The 23,405-nt window shown below is 39.6% G+C and overlaps 1 protein-coding gene across 1 annotated transcript in view; it reads left to right on the top strand.

Annotated features, from left to right (window-relative positions):
- Positions 1–22,487, top strand: part of AK9 (adenylate kinase 9) — a 114,149-nt gene extending 91,662 nt beyond the window's left edge. Inside the window, exons 30-41 of the mRNA XM_055330350.1 lie at positions 3,406–3,612; positions 3,971–4,189; positions 7,146–7,359; positions 9,897–10,098; positions 12,244–12,390; positions 12,492–12,712; positions 16,337–16,533; positions 17,595–17,764; positions 17,985–18,083; positions 20,133–20,235; positions 21,360–21,474; positions 21,877–22,487. Coding sequence (XP_055186325.1) covers positions 3,406–3,612; positions 3,971–4,189; positions 7,146–7,359; positions 9,897–10,098; positions 12,244–12,390; positions 12,492–12,712; positions 16,337–16,533; positions 17,595–17,764; positions 17,985–18,083; positions 20,133–20,235; positions 21,360–21,474; positions 21,877–22,079 — 2,097 coding nt within the window. The 3' untranslated portion in view covers positions 22,080–22,487. The remainder of the gene's footprint in view (positions 1–3,405; positions 3,613–3,970; positions 4,190–7,145; positions 7,360–9,896; positions 10,099–12,243; positions 12,391–12,491; positions 12,713–16,336; positions 16,534–17,594; positions 17,765–17,984; positions 18,084–20,132; positions 20,236–21,359; positions 21,475–21,876) is intronic.
- Positions 22,488–23,405: the final 918 nt, after the last annotated feature.

Below are 23,405 nucleotides of genomic sequence, written 5' to 3'. Positions count from 1 at the left end.
GGGCTGTTGATTTTTTCAGTCTTTTCTCTCTTCTTTAAGTTAGATCATTTATTGTGATCCATCTTCAAATTCACTGATTCTTCCCTCTGTCATCTCCAGTCTATTAACTCCATCTGATAATTTTTAAAATTTCAAATACTGTAGCTTTTAGTTCCAAAATTTCCATTTGGTTTGTTTTTATATTTTTTAGTCCCTCCTGAGATTTCCTATCTTTTCATTTATTGTGAGTGTATTTTTCTTTTCCTCATTGGTCATAGAGATAACAACTGCTTTAAAGTTCTTGTTTGGGGGCACTGGGGTGGCTCAGGCAGTTAAGTGTCCACCTTCAGCTCAGGTCATGATCCTGGGGTCCTGGGATTCAGCCCCCCATGGGGCCCCCTGCTCAGAGGAGAGTCTGCTTCTTTCTTTGTCTCTCCCTCTGCCTCTCACCCTGCTTGTGCTCGCAGTCTCTCTCTCTCAAATAAATAAATGAAATCTTAAAAAAAAGAAACAAAGAAAACATTTTTAAAATGCAGGAATGGCTAAATAAGAATAAAAAGATGTATGTTTTTATATGGAAAGAAATTTAAATGTGTTGCTAGATTATATTTTTAAAAAAACAAGTTGTACAATATAGAATGATCCCATTTATGTGTAAAATATAATTTTGTATGTGCAGGAGTATGAGGGGTGTAAACATCTAAAAGGATCTTAACCAAGTTGTTAACCAAAATTATTTCTAGGCAGGAAAATGGAGATAGAGATGAGAGTGTGAAAGGAAATATTTTTACCCTATATAATGTTATATAATTTTATCCTTTTAGCAAAAATGAATCTATTTTTTTAAAAAAAGACTTTATTTATTTATTTTAGAGAGAGAGTGAGGGGAGGGAGAGGAAGAGAATCTCCAGCAGACCCCATGCTGAATACAGCACCTGAATCAGGGCTCTATCCCATCACCTGAGCTGAAATCAAGAGTCAGGCACCCAACCATCTAAGCCAACCAGACACTCCAAAATGAATCTATTTTTAAACTTACATAGTTTTTTTTAATTAACAAACAAGTTGGAAGAACTATTAAGTAGAGCCAAAAAGAGGTGAGTACAAGTTCATCTAGAACTGAGATGTCCCTGGTTTGCAGTGTGTATTCATCCCACCATACTTCCAATGATCCTTAGAAAATCAAATCTCAGGATTTGATTTGATTTGATTTGATTTTTTGGCCAAAGGGAAAGGAAAAGGAAAAAGTAGTAAGAGAACCAAATGGTTTCAAAATTCACACAAACAAACAGAACTGAAAACCACTGCCCCATAGCCAAACTCCTTTCAGAGAGAGAGGAGCCTCCACACAGAGCAGAAAGCGACCTAATCCCCTCATCTTCCTCCCTGCACCTGCAAGGCCAAATCCCAGCTCAAGGTTCTCTTTAAAGGAACCAGAGTCTAATCAGTAGAAAGATGAGGAAACGGGTTAAGCAGGAGATTGCAAGCAAGAGATAATGAAAGCGCAAATAGTGGGACAGTTCGGGAAAGGAGAGAGTCTAGGGCATTGTTTAGGATTACAGCCCTTGGAAACTGGATGTACAAAGATGGAAGGAAAGGAGTTAGGAAAAGTTCTGGTTTCCAACCTAAAGTTAGTCCTCCAACTGATACAAGGAATACTTCAGGGGGAAAAGAGTGTCACGGCAGTGTAGGAGGATAAATGTTAAAGCCTGTACAGCACCACCTAGTACCGATATCCTGCCATGGTCTTTAATAATCATTTATGTATTATTTTTCTTTCTTCGGATGGGCTATAAACCCCTGAAGGGATAGACTGTTCTGTTAATACAGTGCTTTATGCAAAGTGACAAGTAATAGCTATCGTGACACAATAATAGCTGTCATTTCATGCTTACGACGTGCTGACTTTTCTAAGCAAGGACTTTGCATGTATTAAGTAATTTAATTCTCCCACCATCCCTGTGAGATAGGTACTTTTATTATTCCTATTTCACCGATGAGGAAACTGAACTTGTCCAAGCTAAAACAGCTAGTGATTTATTCTCCTTGAGTTCCACTAAATATCATTACTGAAGACTACCAAAAAGATGTAACGTTCACGGATGGGGCTAGAGAGTATTAGCTAAGTGAAATAGTCAGTCTGAGAAGGGCAAATACCAAATGATCTGACTCATATGTGAAGTTCAAGAAGCAAAACAAATTAGCAAAGGGAAAAAAGAGAGAGAGAAATCAAGAAACAGACTCCTCTTCGCGACTTCCATGGTGGAAGTCTACCAACCTGCAGTGGATGGTCCTGTGAAACTGCTCCAGCTTCCAGATCAAGAGGAACAAGCAGACATACAGTGCCCAGCCCAATAACCAACCTGAAGGCTCACAACTCCTCGCACCAAATGGGCAGACTCACCACAAGGCTGTGGGTGTGGAGCCAGCCGCCCACCACAGAGATGTAGCGGTGGTCATGAAGCAGAGATCTAACCAGTGAAAACTCGCCACCTCCTACATGTGAACTACCATGAACAAGAATGTGTGGGCCCTCAGCAGCATCAGGCGCACGATCCACAAGAACCAAATATGGCCCAGATCTGCACATGGCTGCTATTTGCAGAGCCAGTGGCATCCTGAGCACCAGGAGCCTGTGATGGTGAAGAGGGAGATGGCACTCCAGTAAGAACTCCTGAGCCTCCCACCCCCAAAGCAATGGAGATATCAACCACATGGGGAGGTGGATGGAAGAAGAAGGAGAAACAGACCCTTAATTACAAAGAACAAACTGATGGTTACCAGAGGGGAGGTGGATGTGGGAATGGGTTAATCAAATGATGGGGATTAAGAAGTACACTTGTTGTGACGAGCACCAGGTGATGTATGGAATTATTGAATCACTATATTGTACACCTGAAACTAACATAACATATGTCAACTAACTGGAATTAAAAGAAAAATTCTACATAAACAAGTGTAACTTTCTCGCAACCATAGGCATAAATAGGATTTAATATCTTGCTTATGTATTTACTTTGGAATCAGTATGGTGTCAGAGTCTTAAAGGAATGAAATTTCTGGATGCCAGATATTTAAAATTGTACTGTGGGGATCCCTGGGTGGCGCAGCGGTTTGGCGCCTGCCTTTGGCCCAGGGCGCGATCCTGGAGATCCGGGATCGAATCCCACGTCAGGCTCCCGGTGCATGGAGCCTGCTTGTCCCTCTGCCTGTGTCTCTGCCTCTCTCTCTCTCTGTGTGACCATCATAAGTAAATAAAAAAAAATTTAAAATTGTACTGTGTACTCAATGAATGTTGCCATACCAGCCAATCTTCAGCTACATAAAATATTCCAAATGATTAGTTAGCAGAGTGGTTTGTTGCATATTATATATATATATATATATATATATATATATAGTGAAAGAGAATATTTTCTTCCTTAGATTAGTAGAGAAGATGAAGACTTTAGTGAAGAAGAGCCTGAAGAAGATGAAGATGATATTGACAACATCCTTGAAGATGAATTTCCCAAAGATGAGGAAGTGATGAGCGAGGAAGATGAAGAACAGGAAACTGATGCACTTGAACGCCTGAGAGGTGAACTGGGAGAAAAATTTGAAGCAGATATGAGTAATTTACAAGTAATACAGGTTATTACTTTTCCTTCATTTTCCATAATTCAAAATGTAACATTTGAGAATGAAACAAATGCAACTTGGTTTATGCCTTGGTTCCTTTTTAATGTTTCAAAAGAAATGTGTATTTTAGGGCTATCTTCCCTTTTGCTGGCACCACCTGCATTGTTTCATGAAAACAAGTGAATAAATCAAGGGCAACATGGAAGCCACATGGAGTCAAAAGTTTTAGCTGCCAATATGCAGCCACTCAGAAGCTGAAAAACATTTGTTCTTTTGACTGAAGTAGTCAGTTACCAGCAATGTCTATGTACTGTGACCAGATTTCGTTCCATCAAAAATATTAGGTTTTATGATTTTTTTTTTTCATCAGGATGAACTTGAGAAGCTTTTGATACCAGTAATTCTGGTTAATGGAGCACGGAAAATCCACATTGTACAATATAGTATGCATTTGAAACTGAAGCCACTGGTGGAGAATCGTGAGAGTATTTTTGAAAAATGTTATCCAATAGCATCACACCTTGCCCAGAAAATGCTTAGCTACACCTATAAGTATATAAGTGCATTTGGCTACTGGGACCCTGTGAAGGTAATGTCAGCAAATGCATCTAAAGACTATGTATGTTCTTTCTTTTATTGTTAAAATATGTCTAAGAAGACAGGATAATTTCAAAAATTATAAGCATTTTACAGTACTCTTAAACACATGATTGTTTTCTCTTTTTCAAGTATGAACAGTAATCAAAGGGATTCATTTCTTTCATCTACTTCTATAGATATAACATAATTCCAACTTGGTTTTAACTTTGTAGCTGAAGATGGGTAGCTGAAGATAGCTCTAAAGAGCCAACCTCAAAAAATAATAAATAAATAAATAAATAAATAAATAAATAAATAAATAAATAAAAAGAGCCAACCTCTGGTACTAATTTGCCACTTAATTTTAGGCAAGTCATTTAATGCAACTAGGGTCTCAGACCTTGTACTAAGATCTAGTTCTGTACTAAGAGCCTGCCTGGTTCCTTACATTTAAGATGAAAGAATAATGCAACCAAGGCCACTGTGATCAAATCCGAGAGTATAAAGTCCTCTGGAAAGTGTGAGACACAATATAAAATGTGACATCAGCGTTCATAATAAGCATTTCTAAGTACCATATTTTTATGCAGTGTGGACAGATTTAATCCAGTTGGAATTCAGTAACCTCACATGTGGGATGATTTTCAAGTCTCAACCAAGAACATGCCAACCACTGTTCTAGTGCTGGGGATAGAGTATTGGACAAAACAGACAAGGTTTCTTTTGTCTTAAAGCTTATATTCTAGTTGGATTGGGGAGACAGGATAAGCAATAAATAAGTAAACATACAAATATCTTGAGATGATATTAAGTTCTATAAAAACAACTTAAAAATGTCATGCAATAGCGACTTGTTCGCTTGACCTGTGTACTTTCTTATTTCCATCAGTGACATTGCACAGTGGAGAAGATCATGGCCTCTGGAGCCAGATTTTCTGAGTTCAAAACCACTACTTATTAGATGAGTGACCTTGAACAAATTACTTAACCTCTCCGAGTCATTCTATTTGCATAATGGGAATAAGAATAGTCCCTATCTTACAATATTGTTACAATGATTAAATGAGTTAATTACTATAAAGTGCTTACAACAGTGTTTGGCTTTTTCTAAGTTCTCAACAAAAGTTATTGTTGTTATTAATATATATTACTGTTATTGGTCACAGAGAAAAAGGATTTTGGAGGATGGGATCCAAAATGGAGCCATGTGCATTTACTGGAAACCTCCTTCCTGGTTGATATTGACACAATCAATTTCAGTTCTACTTAATTGTGCCATCTTCTTTATCTTAGCTGTAGAATGTCAAGAGAAACCTTTTCAAATATCATGCTGGAGGATAGAGACCTATGACAGTGCCCTCCATAGAAAATTGGATAGAGTTAAGCGTGTATTAGAATCACCTAGAAAGCTTTTGAAAGATAGTCCTGCCCTTCTCTCTGAGATGAGCAAGAAAGGGGAAGAAGTAGACAAAGTCAGAACCCTATTTAGGGAGAAAGGGCTCGTGTCCAAACATAATTAGGATTATACAAAAATGCCTTGTGGAGAAAGGAGTGCATGGTCATAGGAGGGGTTTAAGCATAAAAGTAATCATTTTTTCAGGGCTGTTTGGGAATCTTTCTGGATGCATGACAGTTTGATATTTCTTATTTGATGACACTATGGGTATTCTGGCCTATAGAAGAGAAAGGATACGTGCTAGGGATTTTGAGCAATAGCAGAAACTACTGCAAGGACTCTCACTTAATTTGGGAATTTGAAATGGAATCATTAGACTTTCAGCTTTTTTTACTATGAAATATAATATATACAGCAGACATTCCCACACCACCCCTGAGTTTCTTCTTATACCCAGCATTTACTCCAGCCCAAAAATGATGACATTGACAATACCATTGACCTGTGACAACTGTCTTGGGGTAGCTCTGGGTAAGGAGTGATACAGAACCGTACTGCTTCATACCTATGGGCTGATACTTGGCCATCTGATGCTCTAAAAAAAAAAAAAGATATCCAGACCTAACATCAATTAATTACCCAGTTTTCATCCTGAACTAATGCAAATAGGTGGGAACATTCCTCCCACTCCATTCCTCTACCTATGCGTTAAGCAGCCTTTCAGTTATTTTCCCCTTTTTTTGCTGCTCTTGATGTTTATGTTATGTTATGTGAGTGGGATTTTGCCTATAGAAAATGTGGATGAAAAGACTGTGGGATTAGTCCTACCAGTATGCCCCCAAAGATAACCCAGGATCCTGCCTGTATCAACCTCCTCGGGTGCCATGACAAAGTACTACAGACTTGGTGGCTCAAACGACAGAAACGTATTTTCTCACAGTTCTAGAGGCTGGAAATCCAAGATCAAAGTGCCAGCAGGGACAGTTTCTGGTGAGACCTCCCTTCCTGGCTTACAGATTTTCACCCTCTCACTATGTCCACATATGACCTTTCCTCTGAGCTTATGCAACTCCTGGTGTCTCTTCCTCTTCATATAAGGACATGCGGATAGGGCCCCACTCTTATGACCTCAATGTTAATTACCTCCTTAAAGACCCTACCTCCAAATACAGTCACTTTGGGGCTTCAACCTATGAATTGAGGGGAACACATTTCCATCCATAATACCACCTTAGGAATGGACCTGTTTGTGAGGATAAATTGGCCCATGGATATATGCAAATAACTTTATACTTCTTGGCAAAAACATACACTAAATACATTATATAGGAAGTAGGAGAACTATAATTGTCATAAACTGAAAGCTATTTAAGATTTCATCAATTACATGTGGGTATAAAATACTTTGTTCTTTTTACACACTTTTTCATAATAATATTTGGTTATAATTATTTTTCTTATATTTTGTAAGAAAATTTTCTTATTTTACAAATTTGTTCAAATGGATTTGGGGGAAATGCTCTATAACTTAAAGTTAATTCATGAATTCAATGGTGTATATATATTGCAGCTAAGTGAAGGAGAGACAATCAAACCAACTGAAACTTCAGAGAATCCATTCTATGCTGTAATCCATCGCCAGTATATTTATTTTTTATCTAGTAAGGAAACTAAAGAAAAATTTATGAAGAACCCAATCAAATATATCCGCCAACCCAAACCTAAGCCTACCGTGCCCATTCGGATTGCAATTCTGGGGCCTCCAAAGTCTGGAAAAACTACAGGTAAGAGTGTGTTTGCCTTCATTGTTCTTTTTTTTTTTAATTCCAGTATAGTTAATATACAATATTATATTCATTTCAGGTGTATGATATAGTGATTCAACAAGTCCATATATTACTCAGTGCTCATCAAGATAAATGTACTCTTCGTCCCCATCACTTATTTCACTTACCTCCACACCTGCCTTTCCTCTGGGAACCATCTGTTCTCTATAGTTAAGAGTCTGTTTTTGATTTCTATTGATGTTGTTCCTTTTTATGGCTGAGTAATACTCCACTGTGTGTATAAGTACACAAATATCACCTGTTTTTTATCCATTCATCCATTAATGGACACTTTTTTGATTCCATACCTTGGCTATTGTAAATAATGCGGCAGTAAACATAGGGGTGCATGTATCTTTTCAGATTGGTGTTTTTGTTTTCTTTGGGTAAATACCCAGCAGTGGAATTATTGAATTATATAGTATTTCTATTTTTAAGTTCTTAAGGAACCTCCATACTGTTTTCCACAGTGGCTGTACCAATTTACATTCTCACTAATAGGGTACTAGGGTTCCCTTTTCTCCTTGCAACATTTGTTGTTTCTTGTCTTGTGTTACTAGCCATTCTGACTGGTATGAAGTGATATCTCACTGATTGATGTTATGCATCTTTTCATGTGTCTATTGACTATCTGTATGTCTTCTTTGGAAAAATGTCTATTCAGGTCTTCTGCCCATTTTTTAAGTGAATTATTTGGGAGGTTTTTGATATTTATTATTAGGGGAGTTCTAGTATTATTAGTTGAGTTCTTTACATATTTTGAAAATTAACCCCTTAATGGATATTTCTGGTTTAATAGGTTGCTTTTGTGTTTTGTTAATGGTTTTCTTCACTTTTCAAACGTTTTGGTTTGATGTAGTCTGAAAAGTTTATTTTTTGCTTTTGTTTCCCTTGCCAAAGGAAATATGTCCAGAAAAATATTTCTATGGCCAAAGTCCAAGAGATTACTTATATTTTCTTTTAGAAGTTTTATGGTTTCAGATCTTACATTTAGGTCTTTAATCCATTTTGAGTTTAGTTTTATGTATAGTGTAAGTAATACAGTTTTATTCTTTTGCATGTAGCTGTCCAGGTTTCACAACACCATTTATTGAAGAGACTGGCTTTTCGCCATTGTGTATTCTTGCCTCCTTTGTCATAAATTAATTGACCATACACATGCAAGTTTATTTTTGAGTGCTCTACTCTGTTCTATTGATCTATATGTCTGTTTTTGTATCAATACCATATTGTTTTGATTTCTTATTTCTTTGTTGAAAAAGAAGTGAATTTTAATAAGATATCAAATTATAAAAGCTTTATTATTATTAGAACTTAAAAATAGGTCTGATTCCATCATTTGTGGCAAATCTGAGATTAAGGGCTCTGTGGCTCTCACAGGGGCTTCCCACTGGGGTGGCCCTAATCTGCAATCCATATAAGATAAGATGGGCTCTCTCAGTGTCCTCTACATTCCACTGTCTCCAGACATGATGTATTGGGGTATATAGACCACCACAGAGCATGTCTACATTTAACAGTTACTGGAAGCCATTGCCTATGGTCTCATTTAGAAAAGTAAAAGGTCAAGGTGAGTCCTCTTTCAACCAATAGAAATATCTGTGTAACTTTGGATAAATTATTCCATTTTAGTGGGCATCAGTCCTCTCCTTTATAAAACTAGAATTTCAATATCCATTCTACCCATCTGATGGATCGTTGAAAATATCAAAGTCACAGAAGATAAATTGCCTCATGAGCTGTAAATTACTATTAAAATGTCAGATATGAGGCACCTGGGTAGCTCAGTCAGTTTTGTGTACAACTCCTGATTTTGGCTCAGGTTATGATCCAGGGTCATGAGACCGAGCCCCTAATTGGGCTCCACACTCAACGTGGAGTCTGCTGGAGAGATTCTCTCTCTCCCTCTGCCTCCCCCCCACCCCCCCGCTGCTTATACATATTCTCTTTCTCAAATAAATAAAATATTTTTAAAGATTAAAAAATAAAATGTCAAGTACAGCATTATAATTTTTAAAAAATATTTCATATAGGATTAACTGAGACCTAACTGTTCAGGGGTATGCTATTCTGATTGCAGCATGAAGACCGTGAATGGATAGACAGGGAAATAGTACAGTCCAGTGACACAAGAGCGTTAGATTGTTATTTTGTATATAATACCAAATATTAATAATACATGTAGTATGCCATGTAAGGCTCTCAAGATTTTTGCTTCCTTGTGCAGAAGGAAGAAAACACTTAAGTGTTTGGTTATGAAAAAACCCACAGAGTTGGTTCATTAACCAGACCTATCAGCCACATACTTGAAGTACTAATAATGATTGACCTTTGACAAAATTAATTCAATAAAATGTAACAATTTTAATTTTCATAATTTCTTTGGGGAATGTGAAGATTAGGCCACTGCGGATGTCAGTGAACCAGAAATTTAAAATAAGGTTAACTGGTGAATTTGTGAAATAGAGTAAGTTTAAAGTTTTAATGTTTTTCAGTGGCCAAAAAAATTTCAAGTGAATATGGCTTAAAGCATTTGTCAATAGGAGAAGCTTTGCGTTATATATTGAACAACCAACCAGACACAGAGCTGGCACTCATGTTAAATTGGCATCTTCATAAAGGAATGACAGCACCTGATGAACTGGCTATTCAAGCCTTAGAAATCTGTCTGATGGAAAGTATATGTAATACTGCAGGGTAAGTGGGGATGGGGATGGGGAAGGAGTTAAATCTTTTAAGAAATTACTAACAGAATTTAAGATACTCATCTTAAACAAGGTTTAAAGCTCTGGGAAATGCTGTGATCTACTTCTCAAAACTTAGGCACCTACATGGTTATATATTTTAATTTTATGTCAGGCTAAAGCTTGGCTTGAACATTTACATGCTAGAATTCAAGCTGGCCACTTCACTTCCTACAGCATCTCTATGTTGTCCGAAAATCTCTGAACTTACACTGCCAACCAAGGAGGCCACTGTGACTTCCAAAGCCTAATAGACCCTCCAACTGCCCCATGGAATGTTGAAGGAGTGACCCTCCCCTTTCCCCTAGAAGGGGGGAGATGGTTTCTCACTGGCCCAGCTCTCTGCACAGGTAGCAGTGCCCCTCCCTTAATGTTACATTTGGAGAGCCCCAGGCTTGAGCTATCTCTTCAGTTTACAGTTTTTTGCTCAACCATTACTCCCCCAATGCAGCCACTGCTCACACCCAGTTGTAAAAGCCAGTGCAGCCTAAGGCCCTACTCTTGAGCCCATGTCACTGACCTAGAATTACACTGATTTACTCAAGGTTGTATTACTTTAGGAGGCTTTTTTGCCCCTCCCCGCTACTGGTCCTCAATCAAGTCTTCAGATAGTCCTCCTAATTTCTATTATGGAAGAGCAGATTCTACGGTGTCAGATTTTTTTCCTCCAGAGAAGACCCTGGGACTTACACAGATTGAGTTACCTCCTTCCTGGCATTCAGCTTTGAGATCTCACAAGAGATCTCAGTGAAGCAACCTTGAGTCAAAAAGGGTTTATTTTACCTTAATACCAGGACAGTGACTAGCCAACCACTCTGAATTTTTCTAATCTTGAAGACCACCCAAGAAACCCTTCACAAGCAAAGAAATTAAGCTACTCTCTATTTTGAAAACCCCAAAACACAACAATGGCAGTGTCATAACATTCTCTATTAGGTTTGTCTGGCTTCATTAACTTAAAATCCTCTCTGCCATGGAACTTAGAACGAGTGCTAGAGACTTGGCTGGAGAGCACTGAGTAAGGGGATCTTGTGACTTCCTTTAAATCAGCCTTTCCTGATGACCATCAGCCAGCAGGCCCTGCTTGCTCCCATGTCAGAGGGAGTTTCCTGACTGGGGGCCACTCCTCTTAGAATTTGTGGACACCCTTTATTCTTCCTCTCAATTTGATAGTTATATTCTCGTTATCTCAGATTGTTGGACTAACTTAAATTCTCTGTCATTTCTGTTCAGAAGCATAATGAGTCCTGATGGAATGATTCTCTCCCAGATAATTACGAGTCCTCTCACCAACTCCCCATCTCTCCTCCCACCACCCCCAGCCTTCCCACAAAACTTTACTATAAAACCAAGCTTAGAGGGGCACCTGGCTAGCTCGGTCAGTTAAGCATCTGCCCTCAGCTCAGGTCATAGTCCCAGAGTCTTGGGATCAAGCCCCAAATGGGGCTTCCTGCTCAGCTGGGGAGTCTGCTTCTCCTTCTCCTTCTGCCCTTCCCCTCCTGCTCTCTCTCAAATAAATGTATAAATAAATATTTAAAAAAGAAAAACTAAGCTTAGAGCACAATTGTTTTCCCATATTTGCTCTTAGTAAGATACTATTCATTGCGCCAGAGCCTATTCTAGTTGCTTTACATACTAGATCTATAAGTCTTTTGGACAACTCTTAGGGTTGAATATCATTTCCCCATTTTACTGAGAACTCAGGCTCAGAAAGGTCAAGCTAGGTCTCAAATCTAAGTCTGCCTCTGAAACCTGTATTCTTTTCACTGTTTCATGCTTAGAATAATAGCACCAATTGAATAACACAACATTCAAGGCATTATTTGTTACCTCTTGAGTTCTGCCAAAGCCTAGCTCTGTGAGGCTAAGTGTATGAATTCAGAGCTGTGTCTGTCTGTTTGCTGCCTTACATCTGGCTCTTGGGCTGACGCAGCTTAAAAATACAGAGATAAAGAGGGCAAAGTGCAAAGAAGATAAGTCAAGTTATAAAATAAAGAGCAAGAGGCTATTCCTAAAGAGATAAACTGGCTCTAGAAGACAGGAAGGAAGATATGAGAGAAAAGAAATTTGGAATTATTTTCATGTTTCTCCTTGTTAGTGTTATCATCGATGGCTACCCTGTAACTAAATATCAGATGAGTGTCTTGGAAGCTAGGTCAGTCATCCCCATGGTCATCTTTGAGTTGGATGTTCCTTCCAAGGAGATATTCAAAAGATTGTTCCTGGAAAAAAAAAAGGAACAAAGGTAATGTATGTGATGAAATCAACGACTGAACTTTAGTCATCCAGGAAAAAAAAAAACTCTATTTTTAACAGCTTTTTCCATTCATTCTGTTTCTCTATTAGTTTGCCTTATCCACTGCACAATAGCACACAGATTATAGCTGTCAAAAACTCAAAACACCGCAAAAATATTGTTGATATTAGGCAATATTATCAAGAACAGCATCATAACTGGTATGTGATTGATGGATTTCACAACAAATGGTGGGTGTGGAATGAAGTCACTAAGAAACTTCAAATGGTTAATAAATATATGCAGATATACCTGGAAAGGATAAAAGCAGGTAAGAAAACACTAAATTTTTAAAATAGAATAAAGTAAAAAATTAAACGAGCATAAAACATCTTTTAATATATATTCAGAATCCGTGAAAGAAAATGTTTGATTATATATTCCTTTAAGTTTCTTGACTTTTCTCTAAAAATACATAAAGCAGAAGAAAAGTTATCTATATCTGAATTCTCTAAAAACAGTGATGACTCTAAAGAATTTTTCTGTAACGGTCTCATAGTCATCTGTTTAGTGACTTGGTTTAACTATGGGACTACAGAGAAGATATAATGAGGTATGAGAGCAATGTGACTAAAAGAATATTGTACGAGAAAGAATGCAGTGAGGATTCTACATCATTAATTATTTGGGCATAACCAGTATCTCTGGTTCCTCTTTGAAGACTGGGAATTTGTTTTCATCTGAGGATTACAAGGCATGATGAGCATAAGGGAAGAAAGAAATGAGTTTTTAGAAACCTACTCACGATGTTTTGGATAGCATCACACTAGTAAAACACTCCACGGCAGACTTTGAAAGCAAAACTTGAGTCTCATTTATCTTTCTGTTAACCCATTTCACCCTCCCTGCCTTAGATTGAGTTCCCTGGAAACAGATTCAAGATTAAACAAAATTAAAAGTAGTATGCAGAAGCTTTATCAGAAAGTATTCTCAGGATTTGAGTTGCCAGGTTTAGCAAACAAAAAATACAAGATGCCCGGTTAAATTTGAATTTCAGATAAATAACAAATAAAGTTTTAGTGTAAGTTGTCCCGAATATTGCACGGGACATATTTATACTAAAAATTGTTCGTTGTTCATCTGAAATTTAAACTCACTGGGCATCCTGTATGTTAATCAGGCAATAAACCTGTGGGAAGTGAGGACAAGAATTGGACAGAAGGAGAAACTGCATATTGGATTTGCATTAGATCCAATAGGGAAGCCCTGGAGTGAGGATGCACCCTCAGAGGCTCCAAATTGAGGGGAGGAGCCAGGCTCTATATCCCTCTATTGGCCTGTCATTGACCACAGGTTACTCTGGGAGGGGGGATTAACCTGTGACAAATGGGCAATTCCCAGTGCACCCGTGACCCATCAGCACTGATGCTCCTAGCATCTGGGGGATGGCTGCATCAGGATCTGGATGAGGCGCCATGGTATCCACTTCATTATTCCGTATATACTTGCCTCTGCCTTGAATAGTTTAATCTAATTGGAGTCTATCTTATTGATCTTCTGCTTCAATTTCCACCTAATAATCTAACCTGTACCTGATTGTTTAAATTTAGTTTTGACTTCTTTTTTCAGTCCACATTTCCTTTGTATGCTATTCAAATGATCCTCTCCTATCAGGGCACCAAAGTTTACTCTGACTAATGAGGTGGAGTAAGGTCAGAGCTGGAAGATTAAAGAGATTCCTCCTCATTCTGCCAAATCCCAGATTAAGATATATAGCCATCGCCAGATGTCATCAAGATTACAGAAGAAGAGATATTTGAGTATCTTTTAGGATTTGAAGCCATGTGATTCTAAATTACCCTGTTACTAAACTGTCAGGATTGGTGAGGTTCAGCACATCTAAGCTAAAGAGCATCTAGGATTGTAATACTGTAGTACCATATAGTATAATGTTATAACACTACATAATACTATATACTTTAATAATATAATATATTATTATATCATAGTACTGTACATTATAATACTTTAGAATAAAATTATGCCACTGTAGTATTATAGTAGCGTAATATTCTTTGTATGAAAGGAATATTAGGGCTTCTCAACTTTTTCCTCTGTGTCATATACAACAGATGGAATAGGATATTAGTTTATGCTGCATAACAAATTATTTCAAAACTTAACAGCTTAAAATCACACGCACACACACACACACACACACACACATTTCTGTGGGTCAGGAGTCCAGTCACTGGATTCTCTGCTTCAAGAACTCTCACAATCCTAATCAGGGTATTGTCTAGGATTATTGTCTCTTCTAAAGGCCCAAGTGGGAAAAAATCTACTACACACTCATTCATGTATTATCTTTGACAAGATTTCATTCCTCGAGGGTTGTTGGATTGAGGACCTCAGTTTCTTGCTGGCTGTTGGCCACAGACCACCTTCAGTTCCTTCCCATATAGACCTTTCCAACATGGCACCTTTGTTTTATCAAGTGAATGGGTTGAGCGGGCAAGAAAGAGTGCCAACAGTACAAAAGTCATGGTCTTTCATAATTGTTTTAGTTTCCTAAGCATGCTGTGACAAAGTACCACAAACTGGGTGGCTTAAACAACAGATATGTATTCCCTCACAGTTCTGGAGGCTAGAAGCTAAAAATCAAGATATTATGAAGGCCATATTCTCTCAGAAGTCTCCAGGGGAGAATTTGTTCCATGTCTTTCTCTTAGCTTCCAGTGTGGCCACCAATCCTCTGCATCCTTTGGCTTGTAGACCATCACTCCAATCCTAAGGATCAATTTTATATGTTTAATTGTCACATAACAAACCATGATTTATAATTTTATAGTTAATTTAAGACTTTCCTAGGCATAATAATAATTTATAAAAGGCAAAACTCACCAGTGAAAGGAACCATTAAAAAAACATATTAAGGGTCAAGTTTTACTCGTTCTAACTAAGATATGTAAAAAAAAAATTCATTTTCTCTAACACCTCTTATTTCTTTGGAAGCCCCATTCCAGCACAGTATTGGGGAGAAAACTCTTAAACCTGTTCACTGAAGGACCTTGGGCTCTTCCTTTTTAAAATGGACTCTTGGGGGTAAACCTAGTCACTTTTGGAAAAACATTTCTTCCCTTCTCTTGTGTGCCATCTGGGCACAGGATCATCATGTCAACAAACTATTTACTTTTTGAAATCTACCTCATAGAAAATTTAAAAATATGTAGCAAATTTGCATGTGTGTGTCTAAGTGGGTATGCATACATGCATATACATATATATACACACACATATATGTGGTTTATAACATATATACACATCATTTATGATAGATAAGAATTTATTTATGTATTTATTTATTATTATTTTTTTATGATAGATAAGAATTAAAAGCAACCAAAACATTCATCAACAGGTAAAGGGCTAAAAAAAAAAACAGGTAAAGGGCTAAGCAAACAATACATAATTTATACAACGGAATACACTACATTAGTTAAAAAGAATTAGGTAAATCACATAAACCGATACAGAAAGATGTCAAAGACCATAAGTAACTGATCAAAGCAAGTTGCAGAGTAATGTTTACAGTATAGTGGCATAAGCGTGCTAAATGCAAAAAGTAAATGTGTATAATGCAAGGAAAAAAAAGAGAAAAGAGTCTGAAAAAGATACAAATCAACAGTGATTACTCTCAGGAGGAATGTTGAATCGAGAGGATGAAGATGTGAAGAGAAACCTTTACTTTTTACTCTGAGGCTTGGAATTTTACAAACTATATGTGTCATATAATGTGCGTGTGATTGCAATCATTTTAATTTCTAAAATCACCATGTTTTCTATTAAAATATATATTTATATAAAATATATATTAAAATGCATAATATATATTTCTATATTAAAATATATAACTTTAATACTGTATATATAATAGTTCCCCTGTTCCTATCAGGAAAAGCTGCCTGCATCGACAAGTTGTGCATCACACCCCAAGATCTGATGGCCCGCCTGGGTGAATTCGAGCAGTTTTGCCCTGTCAGTTTGGCAGAGTCACGTGAACTAGTTGACTGCTCGATGGCCGGGTCCTTGGAATGGGCAGCAGAGTTCAGAGGGCACTATTATAAAATGAGTTCTCAGGCAAATCTGAATGTAAGTTGTTCCCAGCGCCACGTATTTACTAGGGAAAGACGACGCCCGGTGTCAGGACTCAGCAGATAAGGAAAGGGTGGGTGCAGCTGGGAACAGCCAGGAACTGGAGACCAGGAGCCCCGATACCAGAACCTAGGACATGCAGGCCAACGAGGCACCTCGGAGGTCAGTCCTGATGCTGCACCCCAAGATACATTTTGGCCTACAGGGAAGCCTGACGGCGACTCCCACCAACGGAGGGGATGCTGAGCACCTGGACCCAGGACCCAGCCCGCAGCTGGGCGCCCCGGGGATCAAGCTCGCACAGTACAGAAGGGAAGGCCTAGTCCTGAGAAGTGAAGCAAGCCCTCCCCCAGGTGTCTCCTTTCCTTTGACATGTTTTCAGCACTAGGCGTCCCCCTACGCCTGTGTACTCTCTTTCTGTTTAAAGCAACAGGATACAAATCCGTTGTAAAATCAGGTCTCTAACTTGTTAAGATAAAGGCTGGGCTGGTCGTTGAAAACTAATCAGGTGCCTCTGAGCATTTTGCTTTCCTCTAGAGTTAGAAGCTTCTGTGCCACGGTATGGAGGAGTGGCTCTTCCTTCCTGCCCGTGCAAATGGCCATCCCAGAGCTTTAAAACTGGACGTGGCACTAGAGCTCGCGTATCTGGCCTGCCCCCTCCCTCGTAGAGTGCCCTCACCTACCAAACAGCCCCTGCGTCCTTCCTCACACCCTAGAACAGGAAGACGGGCCCGGCAGGTGACTGTGACCTCTCCAGAGCCTGGCACCTAGTGCAAGCTCAACGAAGCTCTTACATGCGAATGAGTGAGTGAGGGCGTGAGGCCGTGAATCCGTGAGAGTGAGCAGGAGCGGGGTCTCCGATGTCATCACTGGCAGCAGGACTGCAAGGGGCTGCCAGCCGGGAAGGGAGCCCCCGCGGCCAGAGGGCGGCTCCCGGCTCCCGGCTCCCGGTGGTTTTGCTGCTGAAGCTGGACGGTAGCAGAAGGCCTCCTCGGGGTCTTTGACTGGCTTCGCACTCCTGTTTGAAACGGTCTTATTGCTGTAATCGTTTCCTTCAGAAATTTTTGAAGAACCCAGAATTGTACGTGCCTCCGTTAGCACCTCATCCACTGCCACCTGCTGACATGATCCCCAAGAGGCTGACGCTGTCGGAGCTGAAGAGCCGATTCCCCAAGTGTGCGGAGCTCCAGGGCTACTGTCCAGTGACCTATCAGGATGGAAAACACAGGCAGGTCCTCGCCCCCTGGGAGTGTAGGCTGGTATCTCTACTCAGAATACACAGTTCCCATAACGGTCTTACCATTTCGGTCAAAAGGTCACTACTATTTCACTGGAAAATATTTTCTTTCTTTCTTGGGTTGTATAGGTAGAGAATTCGACATTTTTGACATTTTATGTACACAGGACTGCACATTAAGTATCCAATAGTTGTTGTTTTTGTCTTTCAGATACGAGGCCCTAGTACCCGGTAGCATTAACTATGCTTTAGAATATCGTGATCGTATATATATTTGTGAGAGTAGAGAAAAACTCGAGAAATTTTTGAGGTGAGACCATTCACTAAGGTACAAATAGCGAATATCTTCTATGTTCAGCGCACCATGCTGGTGCGTGTGTGTGTGTGTGTGCGTGCGTGCGTCCATGCATAAGTATATATTTGTGTGTATAGACACAGTCATGCATGCATACGTACGTACATGCATATACACATATATACATACACGTATGATGGTAGATGAGATTCATGCTGTCCCAAATCCTGAGCTCTGGAGTAAGTTAGACTTCACATGCCTATCAATAGCAGACTGTGATGGCACTTAGGGTGAGGAAATGCCAGGAGTTCCGGTAAAGTGTAGCCCAGAAGTCTGACTGAATTGTCTGTTGGGAGAAGGCCTGAATGAGCAGTGAGAATTGCGTAGATGAAGGGAAAAGGGGACAGGCTCCAAGCAGAGAGACTGACAAACAAACCTGGCCCAGGGGAATCACAGAACTGCAAGAAATCCAGCATTGCTAGACGTGATGTAGAGAGTAAAAGGGTCAAGACGTGAGGCTGGAGATGGTGAGCAGGGCCAGGGGGTGAATGCCAGATAAAATCATCATAAATCATTTGAACTTGACCCAAAAGGCAGTATGAATACATTAAGGTTTTGAGTGTTAGAAGCAAATTTGCTTTGGAGAGAGACCATCATCGGAGTGTTGATCATGGTTTGGAGGCAGAAATACCAGTGCTGAGGCTATTAGAATGATCCTGTCCAAAATAATATAGCACGTTCAAGGTCACCCGTGAAGACCAGTGTGGAAAAAGCCGTGGGCTTGCAAGGAGAATAACAAAGAAGAAGCTACAGAGAGGTGAAAGCCAGGTTGGGGAGGCTCTGGGGAGGAGGGCAAGAGAGAAAGTCTGGGGGGGGGGGCAACAAGTTTAAAGGCGGTTTAGAGTTCAAGCCAGAGAAGAGCTGAGAAGTGTGTCAGATTTCGGTTATAACAGGTCACTGGTGATCCTGGCAAGATTGGTTCAGCAGAGTGTGGTGAGTGGAAGGCAACTATCGCGTGCCACACGGTGGATGCCAGGTGAGGAATTGCAGACCTTGCTGAGTCCAGAGACGACACGCACAGAGGTTACCCACAGCAGCCGCGAGGGTGAATCACCTGGGGGAAGCAGGCTGGATGTGAGAGCGCAGGACAGGGTGGGGTCTGCTGCGGACCCCAGGGTGGGGGGGGTAGGCCCCACATAAAGAGAGCAGAGGCTACTTCTCTACTGCCAGAAGCTTCTATGTTTCGCAACCAGTTGGAAACCAGATTTTTCTTTTTAAAACAAACTATTCTGTGTGTGTGTGTGTGTGTTTAATGTTCACAACTGATTTAAATTTCTAAAAATACTACGTGGATCAGATCGGATGGAATTTGTGCAGTAGTTTGTGATCTCTACTGAAGCTCACTGTTTAAAGAAGTTTCAAAAGAAAAGACACTAGTTGTCAGAAGTGATACAGGACTGAAGGAGTGAAGGTCGTTTTTCTTTGTCCTTTTTTTTTCAGTGAGGAAGGTATGGGCATGTTTATTTTTATTTTTATCTTTTTTTTTTATGGGGACGTTTAAATGCAGGTTAATGGGAAGGATCCAAAAAAGGAAGGAAAGCCGAAGGGGAGAGGGAGAAAAATTACCGTAGAGAGGGAGGCGGGAGGGGGATCCAAAGTCGAATGGAGAGGGTGGAGACAACCCTGACACGGGAGGTAAGCTCCCCCACGGAAGGAGGAAGTGTGTGCGGCTCTGCTTGTGGTGAGCAGTTGAGGAAGTGCCATTAGAGTGGCTTCTGTCTGTATAACCTGACATCTGTGTCCAGGGTTAGTTGGGAGTCAGGAGGACACAGCGTTGCTGTGAAAAAGAAGAAAAGTGAGGTGCAGTGAGCAGCGTGCAGGACCAGGCAAAGTTGCAGGTCTCAGATCTCTAGAAGCTTCCATCTTCTCACTTGTCACATTCTCTCCAGTGGAGAAAATAAGCTGGCGAACTTGATCTCTTAGTTGTCCCTTACACAGCCACATTCCGGTGTACTCAGTGGGGGCGTTTGTGAGCATCCCATCTAACGAACTTTGTGTTCTCAGGTTGCCAGAGAAATACTGGAATCAGAAGCTTCCATACAAACTGCCCCCGTTAAAGGAGCCCATCCACCTCACGAGTCTTCCTTTGCCTGGATATCTGGAACAGGTTCACTTACATGATTGTCTGTGCACATGTATTAGTAGTATTAGTATTTTTAACAATAATTTTTATTTTGGAACAATGAAATTCAAGGCAGAGTTTTCTGATCTTAAGCTACAAATCCACTCTTACCCTATTTTGGTTTCGGGTGGCTGTGAAAATAAGAAGTGAGAAAAGCCCCTGCTCTGTAGCTTATTTCCAAATACCTGCAATAAAGTGGAGAGAAAGCAGATGGTCAAGAAATTGTTTACTTGACTTGTGGTTAGATTCCCGTTTTGAATTCCAGTGTCTGTAAACCGTTTTAATTTTGAAAGGTGCAGATTCAGTCTGGGAGAGGTTTATTCACTGCTTGGAAGTGTTGAGTTGAGATACCACCAAGACTGAGCCACCGAAGTCATATTTTCCCCAAATTTGGGGGCAAATGCCCCCAAATGCTACTCAAGTCACATTTTATTTATCTAAATACAACTCTTTTTAAACATAATAAAACTTACCAGTAATCAACCACTATTTTAAAAGTGCTTTTAAAAAAACTCCATAAAATTAATGCCTAGGGCACAATCTCATACCTTTCTCACAAATTCTTAACCATTTTGTTTTTCCTGACTTGCTTAGATGGCGAGTCTTCAATCTGGTTTAATATCAAAAGGCAAGATGAGGCTCACCCAGAGAGGAGTATTCTCATAAAAGGGCCACGTTTCATCAGGAGGGCCTCACATCTTTGCCCGCTCAGGGCTCCAGAATCTTTGCTGCAACTGTGGTTTCTGGAATTCCTTGCCGGGTGGTCAAGGGTCCTGATAGCAGAGGCAGTCTGGCAGCTTCTGGCAATGGAAATTTAAATGGGCCAAAGCTTTTTCTTTTTATCCTTAACATTTTGTTATGGAAAATATCAAATGTAAAAACAGAAAGAATTGTGTCATGAGGCCCATGTATCAGCCACCTGACATTCAGCAGTTGGTAATTTTCAGTTTTCCTGACCAAAAGTGCTTTGTGTTCCTTTCCATGTTGGTTAAGTAGTCATCTAACCACCTTATAAGTCCCATCCCCAACCCCAAAGAATAGCCTCTTTATCTATTTGCCACTAAAAGTCAAACTCAAATATACATGTGATTTATACTGTCCCCCTGCAGGGTGTCGCAACTTCCCTAATTAAAGCAATGAATGCAGTGGGATGCTTAAAGCCCAAATTCCCCTTCTTAAGTGTAAAGAGATCTGCACTACTATATATAGCATTTCACCTGAAAGGTATGTCTTCTTTAATGATACGCTACCCGGAACTATTTCAACATTATTTGTAGTATATGTGACAAATATATCGGATTGTTGAGCTGAATCGGCTGCCTGCATTGGTATGGATGCCTGTGTGTCTGTGTGGATAGCAAATATTTTAATGAAAATATCAAATTTGAGTTTCCAGTTTTTAAAGCAAGGGCTACAAGTAATACAATTTGCTCTCAATAATCCACACCATAGAGAAAGGTGAACAGAGGCAATTATGATCTAAAATGGAATAATCCCTAAATCTTACTTGGGATTTGGATATCTTCTCAGCTATGCAACTCTCTCACACACATAGTTCTCTTTCTTTTCAGTTTAATGACTCACTAACCTAACAGGAAACATTGGGTTTTGTGACATTTTCCACAGCCTTCAACCCTAAAGGGTCTGAATATACAAGAAGGAAGTATAAGAAGAAGTTGGAGCAGTTTATGGAGAGATGTGAACTCATTACATACCTGGGTGCCAAGATGACCAGAAAATACAAGGAACCTCAGTTTAGAGCCATTGACTTTGATCATAAATTACAGATCTTTCTCTCTCTCAGAAATATAGACCCAGTCAATGGGTAGTTTGCTTGGGCAACTGCAACCAGGAGTCAAGAGTTATCTGAAAGGGACTGAGGAAATAGTTTGAAAATCTGGCCATCTGTGCTGGACTTCACCCTCCTGAGTGAGCCCTCAGATGGACTCAAAGCTCTGCCAGTCAGGAAGGAGTGCTCTTCTGGAAGCATACGTCTTAACATAACTTAAAAAGGTATTGCTCTTTGCCTGAACATTCAAGCTCTAACAACATTGTCATCCCATGTAGAATATTTAGATAACTTATTTTACTTAATAAATCTATTGTTCAATTTCCTTTTAAATATTTTCATCCTCTGTTGAAGAAAAGTACTCAGTAAATGTTAGTAATCTTCAAGAAACAAAATTAACATTGATATAAATAAAATAGAAAATTGGTTACACTGTCAACATAAAGAGTTGTAAACTTCATGCACATAAGACACTGTCATTTTCCCAACAAAATAAAAGCATTTGAGATAACTAAATGGCTGCCTCTTTTCTTTTTCTTAAGTATTCAAGAAGGAAGCTTTATGCATTATTTTTTCCAAGATTTTATTTATTTATTCATGAGAGACACAGAGAGGCAGAGACACAGGCAGAGGGAGAAGCAGGATCAGGATCAGGCCCTGGGCCAAAGGCAGGCGCCAAACCACTGAGCCACGCAGAGATCCCCCTATGCATTATTTTATAATTAGAAATCAGGGCAGCCCCGGTGGCACAGCCCTTTAGCACTGCCTGCAGCCCAGGGCGTGATCCTGGAGACCTGGGATAGAGTCCCACGTCAGTCTCCTGCTTCTGTCTCTGCCTCTCTCTGTCTCTCATGAATAAATAAATAAAAATCTTTTAAAAAATATAATTAGAAATCACCTGGAGTTTTGAGGAGGATGAAATCTGGAGTCTTATCATATGACATCCAGACGAATGTGTTACAGGAAAACTCACTAAACTGAATTTAAATGAGATTTGTAAAATAAGGTTATCAATTTTTCAACAGTAGTGTAAGAAATGTAGAATATGAAATGGCAAGATTGGCTCTTCAAAAAGTAAAAAAAAAAAAAAAAAAAACAACCATTAGCTATATGATCTTGGATCAGTCTCAGTTTCTCTGAGCCTTTATTTCTCAATCTCTAAAATGAGTGATTTAGGGACGCCTGGGGGGCTCAGCAGTTAAGCATCTGCCTTCAGCTCGGAGTGTGATCCCCGGATCCAGGATCCAGTCACACATTGGACTCCTTACAGGGAGCCTGCTTCTCCCTCTGCCTGATACAAATTCTGGGAAACAAAGGGAAATGAGGTTTTAAAAAAGAAGATAAAAAGAAGGAGGAGGAGGAGGAG

This window comes from Nyctereutes procyonoides, unplaced genomic scaffold (genome assembly GCF_905146905.1).
Source record: "Nyctereutes procyonoides isolate TBG_1078 unplaced genomic scaffold, NYPRO_anot_genome, whole genome shotgun sequence".
Classification (NCBI taxonomy): domain Eukaryota; kingdom Metazoa; phylum Chordata; class Mammalia; order Carnivora; family Canidae; genus Nyctereutes; species Nyctereutes procyonoides.
The sequence above is the reverse complement of the archived record's forward strand: the minus strand, read 5'-3'. Positions and strand labels throughout refer to the sequence as shown.